Source organism: Oryza sativa, chromosome 3 (assembly GCF_034140825.1).
Source record: "Oryza sativa Japonica Group chromosome 3, ASM3414082v1".
Lineage (NCBI taxonomy): Eukaryota > Viridiplantae > Streptophyta > Magnoliopsida > Poales > Poaceae > Oryza > Oryza sativa.
In genome coordinates, this window is record NC_089037.1 from 9736672 (window position 1) to 9751077 (window position 14406).

Consider the following 14406-nt stretch of genomic DNA (forward strand, 5'->3'; position numbering starts at 1 on the left):
CCTCCCCTCCCGCGCCGCTGTAGAGCAATTCTTTTCCTGACCTTCGCTTTGGTATATATATATATATATATATATATATATATATATATATATATATATATATATATATATATATATATATATATATATATATATATATATATATATATATATATATATATATATATATATATATAGCAGTATAGCAGCAGCAGCAGCACTGACCTATCGGTGCGGTGCGGCCGCGCGTCGCGCGTGGCTTTGTGGAAGTTCCACCCCGACCCCCGCGCCGAGAGGTGGAGTCCATTTCCTACTTTGGCTCTCCGCGACGTCACGATCGGGCGGTGCCGGGTGGTCCAGGGGGACACACGCCGGTGGATCGCGGCCGTCCGTCCGTCCGTGCCGGCGCCCCTGAGCTGAGATGAGGTGGTTTTCGGTTCGGTTCGTGGGGGCCTCATCCTCATAACGCTACGCGACTGGTGCGTGCGATGCGGTTGGGTTGGGTGGGGTTGGTTCACGGCATTTGTCACGGATTCACGCCGCGGTGGTGAGGAGGTAGAGGGGTTGGTTTTGGTTGGTTGGTTTGGGGGCATGGGGGAGATGGGGGATTTGAAAGGGGAAGGTGTGGTGGTGGATGGATGATTCTGCGGTGAACGTATGGGCGGATATGGCGCCGACGGGAACGGGAGGGGGGAGGGGAGTGGCTGCGTGGGATCCCTCCGGAAATTTAGGCCTTGACCTGTGACCTGTCGATCTAGCATGGGGAGGCGGGACACCGGACCCCTCTCGCTTTGATGGCACTCGCTGCAGTGCACCTGGATTCTTTGCACCTCCTCGCAGCTGTTTAAACTCTGCGACCAACCGTGCTGAGGGTGTTTTTAGTTCACGCCAAAATTGAAAGTTTGGTTGAAATTGGAACGATGCGATGGAAAAGTTGAAAGTTTATGTGTATAGGAAAGTTTTGATGTGATGAAAAAAGTTGAAAGTTTGAAGAAAAACTTTGGATCTAAACTCGGCCTGAAATACACGGTCTTTTTTTTAAGGTATTCAACTTCTAAATTTAACTTTAAAGTTAGGTCTGAAGTGAAATTGTAAAGTTATCTAAACCCAGTTTCACCTTATTCATTTTGTGATAACACTTTAGTCCGCTTCACCTTTTTTGGATAGAGCTGAAATAGTTCTGTTGTACTCCAACTTCAGAAGAGGTACAACTAATTTAGTCCAAGGATCTAGGGACGAAACTTTAGTCCCTGTCACATTGGATGTTTGATGCTAATTTGGATTATTAAACATAGACTAATTATAAAACTAATTACATAGATGAGAGCTAATTCGTGAGACATTTTTTTAATCCATAATTAGTATATGTTTGCTGTAGCATCACATAGTCTAATCATGGATTAATTAGGCACAATAGATTTGTCTCGCGAATTAGTCCAGGGTTATAGAATACTCCCTCCGTCCCAAAATGTTAGTATTTTTAGGTCGGCATGGGTATTAAGAAAGTAGGTGCGAATGATTAGAGGAAGTGTGTGATTGGTTGAAAAGAGGAAGTACTAGGTGAAGGAGAATGGTTGTGATTGGTTGAGAGAAGGTGGTAGGTGGAAAAATAACTTCATTTTAAGATAAGCTACTGTGCTAGAAATAACTATATTTTGGTACGGAGGTAGTAAGTTTTATCATTAATCTATGTTTAATACTTCTAATTAGTGTCCCAACATCCAATGTGACAGGGGCTAAAATTAGTTCATGTGATCCAAACACCACCTAACAGTTGAAGTTATGCTAAACGGGCCCGCAGAGCAAAACTGTACTCTACTCTCAGTTTCAAGAAAATGCTCAAGAAGAAAAAATACAAGCATTTTCAACCAATTAAATATTGTGTTTGAAGGTGTGTGCAAAAACATATAACTAAAACGTGTTATTTTTAGACGGAAAGGGTGTATTTAAGAGGGGAATATAAAAGAATCTAACATTTGACCAATGAGATGATTTGGATGGAATCTGTTTCCTTATTTGTAATCTTTGCTAAATAAGGCATTGTTTAGTTCCAAACTTTTTATTCAAACTTCCAACTTTTCTATCACATCAAAACTTTCGTACACACGTAAACTTCTAACTTTTACATCACATCGTTTCAATTTCAACTAAATTTCCAATTTTGATATGAACTAAACACAACCTAAATTAAAAATATTTACACGGAGACGGAGTATTTAGGAACAATAGAGGAAGCACTCCATACTCCCTCCGTACTTATAAAAGAAATCGTTTAGGACAATATTTAAGTCAAACTTTGGGAATATAAATCATGAATAACTCTTAAGTTGTTGAGTTTAAAAATATAAAAATTATATGATAGATTTGACTTGAAAAATATTTTCATCAAAATATACATATATCACTTTTAAATAAATATTTTTATAGAAATAAAAAGTCAAATTTGTGTTTTAGAGACCGTGTCGCTCTCTAAAAGGGAGTACATTGTAGCCACGCCGTAGACGATCGCGTTGAAAAAAGAGGCGCTTTGGCACGTCAGCACTTTGGCAGCCTACGATAACGACGCCCTGGAAGGAGTAAACAAATGAGCAGATAACGGCGACGACGGGATTGGACAAGAGTGTCCACCACTTCGGTGCTCCACCGAATCATCTCTGGGCGGCATCTCCGACACAACTCGGTGGAAGTTTGTTGATGCGAGAATACAAGTCCAATTGATGCGAGTAGTAGTAGTACCAATTGATGCTTAACTGTACCACATCACGGGCAAACAGCATCCCTGAAAACTTTAGTCCCTATATTTAGCACTAATTTAGAGTATTAAATATAGACTACTTACAAAACTAATTATATAAATAAAAACTAATTCATGAGACAAATCTTTTAAGCCTAATTAATCCATAATTAGAGAATGTTTACTATAACATCACATAGGCTAATCATGAATTAATTAGGCTCAATATATTCGTCTCGTGAATTAGTCCAAGATTATTGATAGGTTTTATTAATAGTCTTAATATTTATAATTAGTGTCCAAACATCCGATGTGATAGGGACTTAAATGTTTTATTCCCATCTAAACAGGGTCTGAAGCTATGTACTACTGCTAAATGGTAGGCAAGGCTAGCGGCACACCATTAGTTCCCCAGTTTTTAACCTATAAATTTTCCACGTATCTGTCCAGAAATCGAACCATCGCTTTACGATGTCGCTGTCTAAATTTCACAGTATCTTAATTTCAATTATAATGTCAATATAAGGTCTTGATGTCACCGATATTGAATTCATGTAGTCTTGCACACCAAGCTTATTCCAGTTAACCAGTTATAACTGATAACCGCTTGAAATAAATTTTTGAGTAACATACACCTGCAAGCCATGGTTTTGTAAGTAGCCATTATTTAGGTCCATAAACTTAAAAGGCACACATTTAATCCCGCCTAACTTACTAAATGTATTAATATTAGACCAAAATCCGATATGACATGTCGCATTGATGCTGATATGGCACCTTCACCAATTCTACGTCAAAGGATAAGTGGGCCACCTATAAAAGATTTTTCTTTTCTTTTTCCTTTTCCTTTCTCTTTTTTTCTCTCTTCTTCTTGAGTTTGAGCTTTCCGCTGTCTAGCTTGCCATGACCCCCGTTGAGCATCCCATGATCAGGATGCTCGAGCTCTTGTCCCCAACCATCACTGTCGAGTTCGCCTCGCCCCCAATCTCCACACTTGAGCATTATGGTTGCTTGTCGTGATGGTGAACTATGCTAGTGATCACCCAAGGATAGGAGAGGCGAAATGATTACCGGGTACAATGAACTCGTATACATGTTTAATTTTGGAACATGAGAAGCAACACTAATGAATTTAGTCATTTTGTGCTGGCGAAGAATTAGGATTTCGATCTAATATTGTTTAATGGCGGTGACTGAAGCAATGGAGGCTAGGGTGGGTTTCGGTTGGTGAAAGAGGAGATACGTAAGGATAGGGTTTTTGTTTTGGCCGTGGATGCATAGGAGCTCAGTGATGGTAGAGGAGTGGTGGTGACCAAGGGTAGGACGAGCTCGATGGTGGCGGCCGATAGGGACGCTTAAGCATCGCAGCTGTAACGTCCCGCCTCTCCCAAGCTGGGCCCGCTTACATCTGGCAGCTTTCATGCACACTTTGTCCTCACTCGTGTGCACCTGGGAAGAATTTTCCGGTCGGTCACCCATCCCAAATTGCTCCAGGCCAAGCACGCTTAACCCTAAAGTTCTTTGGACATCGGCTTCCAGAAAAGAAGTGGTCCGCTTACATCTGGCAGCTTTCATAGGTCATAGACTGCCCTCACAGACCAACACAAGTCTTTTCTGCACACTTTGTCCTCACTCGTGTGCACAAGTCTTATATTAATCCTATTAAGCCCTGGGCCGGGATGTTACAGCAGCCATGGAAAGCTTAACGATAGTTGCTTAGTGTGAGTGCACGACTATGCCCACCAGCCCACCATGAGCTCAATGGCAACAACTTGAGCTCAAGGAAGGCTCGCTTGAGGAAGAACATAGAAGCAAAGAAATAGAAAAGGAGAATGAAAGACAGAATAAAAAGAAGAAAAAAGGTAAAAATAAAGCGTGTGTGTGCCATACTTGTTAGGCCGTATTTAGTTTCCCCCATATTCCCAACTTTCCATCACATCATATCACATCAAAAACTTTTCTACACACATAAACTTCTAACTTTTTTTCTAAACTTCCAACTTTCTTCAAACTTTTAACTTTTTAAGGGTTTGTAGGATTGGTGAAGATGTCATGTCAACATTCTTATGGTAGGTCTCATTAAATTTTGGACTAGGGCTGGCACATTTAGCATATTTAGGGGTTAGATTTATTTAGGCTGAGTTCTAAAGAGAAGTTGGGTAAACTATTTCATCGCTTTGCAAACTAATGTATATGTTTTTGAAAAAAAATTTTTACATAGAAGTCAAATTGCAATAGCTAATATTTAATTAATCATATAGTAATGACTTATCTCGTTTTATATGTGCTAAAAAAAAGCTCAATCCCAACATCTCTTTCAAACTCACTCTTGCTAGTATATTGACTCAGATGACACCTACTCCTATGTATAAGTGTGAGGGTCCACTAACTCATCTGGATTTGCATTTGCGTCGCACGAGTCATCGACGTGTTGTGTGTTGACCAGCAAAACGTCTAATAAATCTCATCTCATGTCTTCAGGTAGGTCGTACTATATGAAAAGGCATCTACGTTTATCATGTTCATCTTCCATAAGAAGTCAGAGCCCTATCGTCGTGCGAACACATGGAAGTCACCAGGTATATTATCCACGTAACCTTTGCTTGCACGAAGTGAGTTCTCTAAGTCTAAGCTAAGTGGCATGCTTGTCATAGAAGCAAATCATGACCATTGACAACCTCTCAAACGATAAGATCGCCACATGTAGAATTACTATATGTCTAGGACTATTATTATATAATGAAATTAAAAAAAGCAAAGACCTTTCTCGCTAAAAAAATCTGAATTATTGCGGTAGTGAGCCCAAATGCTGTTTAATTGCTCACGTAAGGATCAGTGAAGCAAAGATCATGCAGCAACTGGGAGCGATGCGGCAATTTCAAATGTGGTTTTAGCAGGATCTTCTTGTCGTCGCTACCAGGCGAGCAACTCGCTGCCGTCCAGGGTTTCCCAAACCGCCGAGGTCGGGGTTACCGTGTCCCGACGGTAAGCACGGTTACCGCGCGGTAACCACGGTAACCGTAAAAAACCATACAAAATCGTGTAAAATTTATCAAAAATTTAAATTATTTTTTAAATTTATTTGAATTTAAGAAGGTTACCGTGGTATTTATATTACCGTACCCCGGCGGTAAGCCCGATAACCGCGGTAACCGCACGGTTACCGGCGGTAAGGGAAACCCTGCTGCCGTCCTCTATTGCCTTTTTTGTTCTTTGATAGATGGTGGATCGAGAATTAGAATCCGGTGTAAGGGTGTGTTGTCCTGAAAAAAGCTGAAAGTTTGAAGAAAGTTGAGAGTTTGAAAAAATAGTTGAAAGTTTATGTGTGTAGAAAAGTTTTTGATGTGATGAAAAGTTGAGAATAGGAGGAAACTAAACACGGCCTAAGCAACTTGCAATAAGAGCTCTCAACTCGTGGCTACTGTACTGTCTGAACATGAACAAATAATTTGCGGCGAAATTTACAGTTTGCTTTGTAATGTGCTCTCTCAACTTGTGGCTATTGTACTGTCCGAACATAAACAAAAAATAAAATGAGGCGAAATTTATGGCTCTTTTGAATCATAGAAGTGAGAAAGCGTTGCAATAGAAAAACAATATAGGATTTTCACAGGAATCCGATGTAAAATATATGAAAAACACATTGATGATCATTTGAATAGATCATAGAAAAGACATAAAAATCAAATTAGAAAGATCCACCCAAAGGAAATTTAACAAGAGATTAGAACTCTTACTAATTTTTCTACAAAATCTTTATGCACTAAATATGGCAATGGAACAAACATAAGATTTTAGGAAGACACGTGGTTGGGATCGCGTGCTTTCAAAGATCAATACCCTACATTATATAATGTGGCTCGAAAGAAACAGTCTACTGTGGCAGAGGTCATGACCACAACGGCGCTAAATATCTCTTTTAGGAGAGCTATTGTTGGCCAAAAGCTAATCGAGTAGAACGATTTGATCCTCAGGCTAGTTAATATAACTCTGTCAAATGAAAAGGACTGCTCTGTGTATAGTCGCTCCATAAGAATGGTCAATTTTCCGTTAAATCTATGTATGTTGCGATCATGAACTGTAATATTCAGATAAAAAGAGAATTCTATGGGACTTGAAAATTCCATTAAAGATCAAGGTCTTTATGTGGTTTCTTCACAAGAAAGAAATTCTAACGAAAGATAACCTGGTTAAAAGAAATTTGGGGGGGGAGACAAACATTGTTCTTTTTGCTATGCACAAGAGACAATCCAACCTCCTTTCTTTAAGTGTCATGTCGCTCAGTTTGTTTGGAGATGTGTGTTTTTTGCTTTTAATATCCCCCCACCCTGTAACGCCAAAAACATTTTCGGTAATTGGCTTAGAGGAGTATCTAGGTCCATTAAGAAGATGATTCTAATTGGAGCTAGTGTTATATACTGGTCAATTTGGCGTTGTCGTAATGATAAAGTTTTAATGGTAAACAATTATCTAACCCTATGCAGGTTATCTTTATGTCTTCTTACTTGCTCCACTTTTGGTCTACGATGCTACCACAGGAGGAGCAAGATACTATGTGCAATGGTGCTATACTCTTGGAATCGGTAGCCAAGGGTCTCTTATTTCACTATGGGTGGCGTAGTTCCATTAGAATTGCTAGCTAAAAAAAATTTTATGTGGTTTAACACTAGTCAATAATAAAGGGAAGTTGGGGATTTGTCCCATCATCTTATTTCTCATTTTGATTTACTTTTACCTTACCTTTTTATTACTATTAAACTTATGGTTGTGTGTCTTATGACAGAAGCCGGAGATGTCCATTTCCATTATCTAAAAAAATTTGAGTCAATCCTTTCGAATTCTATAGGATTTAATTAGAAAGCTCCAATCATATGATTCAAATGATCAAATAGAAGAAAAAAATGATTTAAATCCTATACATTTTCTTTGTTTCAAAAGGAGGCTTACAGTTTGCATTATTAAAACATATGCTCTTGATTCTTGAGTTCTTGGTGCAGGCTTTTCGGTAGGCGCATCTGAATATAATCACACCGAGCATGTGCAACCGCTGCTGCCAGCTAATATAATACTTTTGGGATAGCCCCCACAATTTTCTAGATTGTCTGGAGATCGAATTGTTTTTGCAGAGAATAAAGCGAAGTCCGGTCTTCCAAGCAGATCTGAACATTTTGCAGTTCACAACAATCTCTCGCACTGGTTACATTTTTTTTCCGTCATTTGACGAGCAAGATATAGCTGATTGCTAGTATTCACGATTACAATTCTCTCACTAGAGACATGTCAAAGCAGCACGATCTGCGGACTGCGGCAACAAATCTGAAACATATTGCTGCGACTTCTTAACTTGAAAGGGACATAGGGAAGCAAATCTTCTTGCAGATATTTTCTTCAGAAGTCTTCGTGTAGATGTGATTTGGTTGCCCAGTACGCATTTACATGTAGAAATACATATCCTAAAGGTGATGCAACTATCACCATCAACCGTTGCCTTTTACTCGTGAAATCTTTGACAGTTTCACCCACTCATTAATCATTCAGAAGGGTGTGAAATCTGAATATGTGAACAAGTCTGTCGTGCATGAATAGCTGAACATTGTTTTACGTCTTCCGTTGGGATTTTATTTATTAACTACTGAGATTAGTGACACATTGATATCCTAAGTCTTACCCGGTAGCAAAGTGTGGCTAGCAAGCAAACAACCTCTCAGTTATACTTTTGGTTCAATCTTCTCGCAATCTCTTTGATTCACACTGTACTACAGTACGCTTGACACTCCAGTAAAGTACATGTACAGAAATATTGGAGCATGGAGCACCAGCCACCAGGTGCTCTTCTTTGTATGATCTGAAGGACACTAAACAAGTTCTTTTAATCTGAAATACTAATCCTTATGTTTCAGACAGACCACGGTCATGTACTCATGTGTAAGAGTCTCTTGGCAGGAGGCCAGGAGCAATGGTAGCGATCCATTTCTAAGTGGGCCGAACGCATGCGATTAGGGTCTATTGGCCCAAAAAAGCCCAACTCAGAGGCCCATTACGGTTAGGGTCAGGTTTCCCAACTCGGCCCAATTATCAAACCGAGGTAGGAACTGGAAATCGGAATTCGGAAGCATACGCCGATTCATAGTTCGCTTCGGATTACATCTCCGACTCCGTAATGGAGAGGAAGAACAGAACACGTCATATAGATATAGGGTCGCACCATTACGCTCTCCTCTCCCCACCTCTTCGGTCTTCGCGTGTTCTCGTGATCTCGTCCAGTGCCACCGTTCGAGCGATTCAGCAAACCAGAGCGCGCGCGCGCATTCGCATTGTCGCATCCATGGACGGCCTCCGTCTTCCCGTCGTCCCGGCAATCCGCGTCGGCAGCCAGCTGCACCTCGCCGCCGCCTACACGGCGCCCGGTGCCGGCCGACGCGGCTCATCCGGCGCCGCAGGGCCGCCGCCGGCGCTGATGGCCGACGTGAGGGTCGTCGTCAGGAGGCACTTCCCCGTCGGCCCGAACCCCACGAAGGGCGCCGGCGGCGCCGTGATCGTCCGGAAGGTGGCCGAGGACATCGCCGTCCGGAGGCAGCCGTCGCGCGGGCTACGGAGCCCGGAGAGCGTGGAGCGTGTCCTCGCCGAGCGCGTCCTCCCGCTCGTCGGGCACCCGTTCGACCGCCGCGCCGTGGCCGTGGCGAGCAAGCAGATATGCGCGTACGTGTCCGCCGCGTGCGCCGACCCCCGCGTCGCCCACGGCGGCGTGCGGGTGCTCGTCCTGCTCGACACCTTCGCGTGCGGGACGTTGTTCCACCCCGCGCCGCCGCGCAAGCAGTGCTCCGGCGACGCCAGCTCTCTCGAGGTCGGCGCCGTCGTGAGGACCTGTCCGTGCATGGAGATCGTTGGCCCGGGGAGCAAGAAGGATCCGCAGCTCGCGTGTCCGTGCATGGACATTGGGGCGAGAATGCCGAGCAAGAAGCCGAGGTCAGTCGGCGTCATCGGAGACGGCCGGCCGGCGAAAGACGGCGGCGAAGATCGGCTGAAAGGTTGGCTGCCGTGGTAATTAGGATCTCGAGCTACACGGAGGACGCGGAGGGTTATCAGTTCTTCTTCAGGATCTAAGTACGCCGATAGATGAACAACACCGTGTCTCTGTACATGTTCGTGTCTGTATTTATGTTCAAGGAAGAACTTGAAAGTTGTAGATTTTCATTGATCTCTTATATGCAAGAAACTTGCATTGGTCGCGGGAAACACCAGTTTTCTCGGTCGCAGGTGTTGTAAGTATAATTCGAGTCGAAAGATGTACTAACTCGTAAGATCATCGAGTCGAGTAATTCAATGTTTGGTCTTAAATTCCAATGATGCATGCGTCCCTTACACTACTTACACACAGTTATAGTGCATCAAAATTAGATTTTAGAATAGTTTTTTTCTCTATATTTGAGATTTTTATATGCTTATTTTTTTTATTTTCATTTAAATGGGCCATATACATCTCCACTATTATAAAAGTTTAAGATGTTTTTGCCTCAAATTTTCGTACGTTGTCTGATTTTTTATCCGTCGTCGCATCGGCATAGTTGCCGCACGCCCGCACGTCGCTCGGAGACGGAGATGTACAGGCGCTGTTGCATCTGACCGAGGAAGGCAGTAAGCGCTCTTGAGTCCTGATTTTTTTTTACCAGCTGAGCCATCTGTCCATCGCCGTAGGCCTCTTGGGCTCCTTCCTGTCTTGGCTGGTTCTGCTCCTGCCCAGCTAAATAGTTAATTATTATTTTTTCTGTTGAATTCTCATCTTTATGTTGGTATAAATAAATGGGATAAGATATTATACATGATTTATGATGAATTTGATAATTTTATCAACTCATGCGTTTTTCATGTACGTTTGTGTTGTGCATCTTTTCACTAAGCCACTTTTAACTGTATTCATTGTTTTTCTTTCGTTGATTCACCAGTTGAATATGTAATATTTGTATTCGGGGTTACGGGTTAGGTATACCCTTTACCTTTCGATATACGTCACATATCGGTATGGCATACCCACGCGCATACGGATACTCTCTACATACACTAAGGAAATCCTTTACGGAGTTTACGGACGAAAAGAGTCCTACTCGGACAAGACTGGGTCGTCAATGTATCGTGTAGGGTCTGATGTCTCCGAGTTTTACTTGAAAACCGCTTGACCTGCGATATAAAAGGGACCCCCCGGGGAGGACCTAAGGGATCGAATCTCAGAGCCAACACAACCCCCACAGCCTACGAAGTCGGAGCCTGCAGGAGCCAAATCGCCGGGGATCTAGTCGAACCAACTCGACTACGATCTCGCCGGATCCATCGAGTTCCATCGTTCCCTTTGTAACCTGTGTTTTCCGTCATATATCCCACATCAACTGGATTAGGGCTATTACTTATCAAGGGGCCTGAACTAGTATAATCTTCGTCTTTTGTTTGCTGGATGTCGTATTACGTAGACCCTTGTACCAACATACCCCGATATCCTCTATATCCGGTCTACGGGTATCACCCGTTGACAGATTCACCAGTTGAATATGTAATATTTGTATTTCTTTACCTATTATATATATATATTATATCTCTACTATTATAAAAAATTGAAGTTGTTTTTTTGCCGGTACTTTGGTAAGTCATCCATATATGAGTCGGTTTTTAAGTTCGTTTGCTTTTGGAAATGTAGATCTGTATTTGAGTCAAGTTCTAAGTTCGTTCTCTTTTGAAAATACAGAAGGAGTCGTAGAAAAAAATATTTTTAAAAAACTCGCATTCTAACTTGTGATGATCGGACTCCTAATTGTGGCTTATGATTTTCTAGAAGAACATATATCCAAGCGAATTCTCAAAGTGATTTTCATCTTAATTAAACCATATAACAATAATAAAATTAAAATAGTCTTCACCCGCTGCAACGCACGGGCATTTTTTCTAGTTGATTAAAAATTTAGAAACATCCAAAGCTATAAATCTATCGCAAGATTAATATGTAGTAAAGAAAAGAAAATAGGAAGAGAAGAAGAGCAAAAGGCAAAAAAAAAAAAAAGGCAGAAGCAGTCAGCGCAGCTAGCTAACGCATGCAGCAACAGAGCCGCCGGCCTTGGGCCTTGGCCCATTCGAGCAGCAGCAACAGTAGATAGCACGCAGCAGCTAGCCACATGCAGGAGTAGCGAGCAGCAGCAGCAGTAGTTACTATAGTTAGCTTGCAGCAACTAGCAACGGGCAAGGCAGGAGTAGCAGCCAAGCACAAGATATTAGCTCCGTGTTTAGTTCCGAAATATTTTTTCTTTTTCATCACATCAAAATTTTCCTACACACATAAACTTTTAACTTTTTCATCACATCGTTTCAATTTCAACCAAACTTCTAATTTTGACGTAAACTAAACATAGCCTAGGTATACGGGGTGGGCAAGCGGAGACTTTTCATCTATCCGCTTATTCCACCTGTAATTTTTAAAAGAAATTATACCACTATGTGGAAAATAAATTAGTAAGTAATTAGGTTTTTATGTTAACAGTGGAATTGCTCACATGTATTCCTACAAACTACTCCTGTATATACTACCTCGGTGGTATGGTGGAGTGTTTTGAAAAGAATGTCAGCTCAATGGCTATAATAACATCGGCTTTGAATTTTTTAGGCGAAGCTTGAGTAAAATGAGGTGTGTTACTATTGATGGGCTGTGTAGCCGTCTACACTATTTGTAAAGTACGGAGATCGTTAATATCAGAGTATACACGTGAAAATATATAGGACACATGTACTTTTATATAGGTTTGAGGCCCCTTACTGACATGTAATAACACTATTCCTTTTGACCGAAGCCAGTGTTGCCTTTATATATCAATATCTTACGAGTACAATATTGAGTATGAGTTGATCTAGTCTCCGTCAATCTAATAGCGGAAGCTCGATCAGGTGGTTGATGGATAATTTATATCGGCTTTCTCGAACAGGAACTCAGCAAGATTGGAGGTCGCGCTAAATCCCTTTTATCGGTCTTTGTGGCTTCATATGGTATTTGTCTAGGCTTATGTCAATGTGTTATTGGTTTTGTCTTGATCTGTACTGGCTTGTCTAGATCTATCATTCCATCTAGGCATGTCTTCGTGTATCATTCCCCACTCCTCTTGAGGAGTCTTCTATTTATATCGTCAGATGTCTCCTTGTTCAAATATAACTAGAGAGGTATGATTCGAGTAATATTTGTAGTGTTCGAGTAGGAATCTGTTTTTATTTTCTTATCGCAAATAACTTTCGTATATGAGTATTGATTCCGTATAAGACTTTGATATTATAATGGACCCCGCCAAGTCTTAACAGTATAATCTTATTTATAACTCTGACTGGTACAATCTAGTGTGATTTTCAATAAATTGACTCGCGTTTTCAACGGTTCCTGTGCGCGCGTCACGGTTTCCTTCCACGTCTCGTCGCTTCCCGCAATTTTTTCAGTCATGGCCGGCTCTAACCAAGAGCACGAGGCTGAGTCGTGGCCTCCGGCAATCTACCACCAGATGCCGGCGATCCTTGAGTACCTCGAAGACCACCGTGTCGTCGTCGTCTCCGCCGCGCCTGGCTCCGGCAAGTCGTCGGTGCTCCCCCGGTGCCTCGCCGAGAGCGGATACGGCCCGGTGCTCTGCGCGCAGCCCCGCCACCTGGCCGCGTTCGTGGCCATGGCGAAGGTCGGCGAGGAGTGGGATTCGGACATCGAGTTCACGACAACCCGGCAGCTCCTCGACAGGTTCAGCTCCCCGGCGCCGGTCCTCGCCGGGTACGGCGCCGTCGTCATCGACGAGGCGCACGACCGCACGCTCGGCACCGACGTCCTCCTCGGGATGGTCAAGGCCGCGCTGGCGACGGGGACGACGATGGGCGGCCGATGCAAGGTGGTGGTCTGCACCGCCGGCGGGCCGGCCGACGGCATGCTCTCCGCCTTCTTCGGCGGCGCGCCGGTCGTCTCGATCCCGCGCGCGGCGCACCAGGTCGAGGTGCGGTACTCGCGAGGGCCCGTGCTCGACATGGCGGCCGCGGTGGCCGACGAGGTGGCGGCCATCCACGCGTCGCAGCCGCCCGGCGACGTGCTTGCGTTCCTGCCGGAGAACGCCGACATCATCGGCGTCCACGCGAGGCTGCTCGGCCTGCCAGTGCCAGGGCTGGCCGTTCGCTACGTCCACGACAACCTCCCGGCGGAGCTCATCGACATCATGCTGATAAACTCGCCGGTGCCCGACGGCCGGAGGAGAGTCGTGCTGGCCACCGACGTGGCCGAGACGGCCGTGCTGGTCCACGGGATCACGTACGTCGTCGACACCGGCCTGGTGTCGGAACAGCCGCCGGTGAGGATCTCAAAGGAGGCGGCGGCCGCGCGGGCGGCGATCGCCGGATTCTCGGGGCCCGGCCGCTGCCACCGGCTCTACCAGCCGGAGGAGTACGATGATCTCGACGAGCACACCATCCCACACATCAGGCAAGATGGCGCGGCCGTCAGGTTCGCGCTCATGGTCAAGCGACATGCCGCTGACGGCATCCCGGGGTTTGAGATTTTTGACCCGGCATTGGAACCGGCAGTGCTGAAGAATGTCTTTGGTCAGCTTGTCAACGGTGGCTACTTGGACAAGCTTGGAAATCTGTCTGACAAGGGGGAGAGAGAAGCATATGACGAAGACTAGAATATGCAATGCGCCTCT

The 14406-nt window shown here is 43.8% G+C and overlaps 1 protein-coding gene across 1 annotated transcript; it reads left to right on the forward strand.

Annotated features, from left to right (window-relative positions):
- The first annotated feature begins 13173 nt into the window (after positions 1-13173).
- Positions 13174-14388, forward strand: LOC9268581 (pre-mRNA-splicing factor ATP-dependent RNA helicase DEAH1). The gene has a single exon (XM_015774004.1). It carries the CDS (start codon positions 13174-13176, stop codon positions 14386-14388), a length of 1215 nt encoding a protein of 404 aa, XP_015629490.1.
- The last annotated feature ends 18 nt before the right edge of the window (positions 14389-14406 follow it).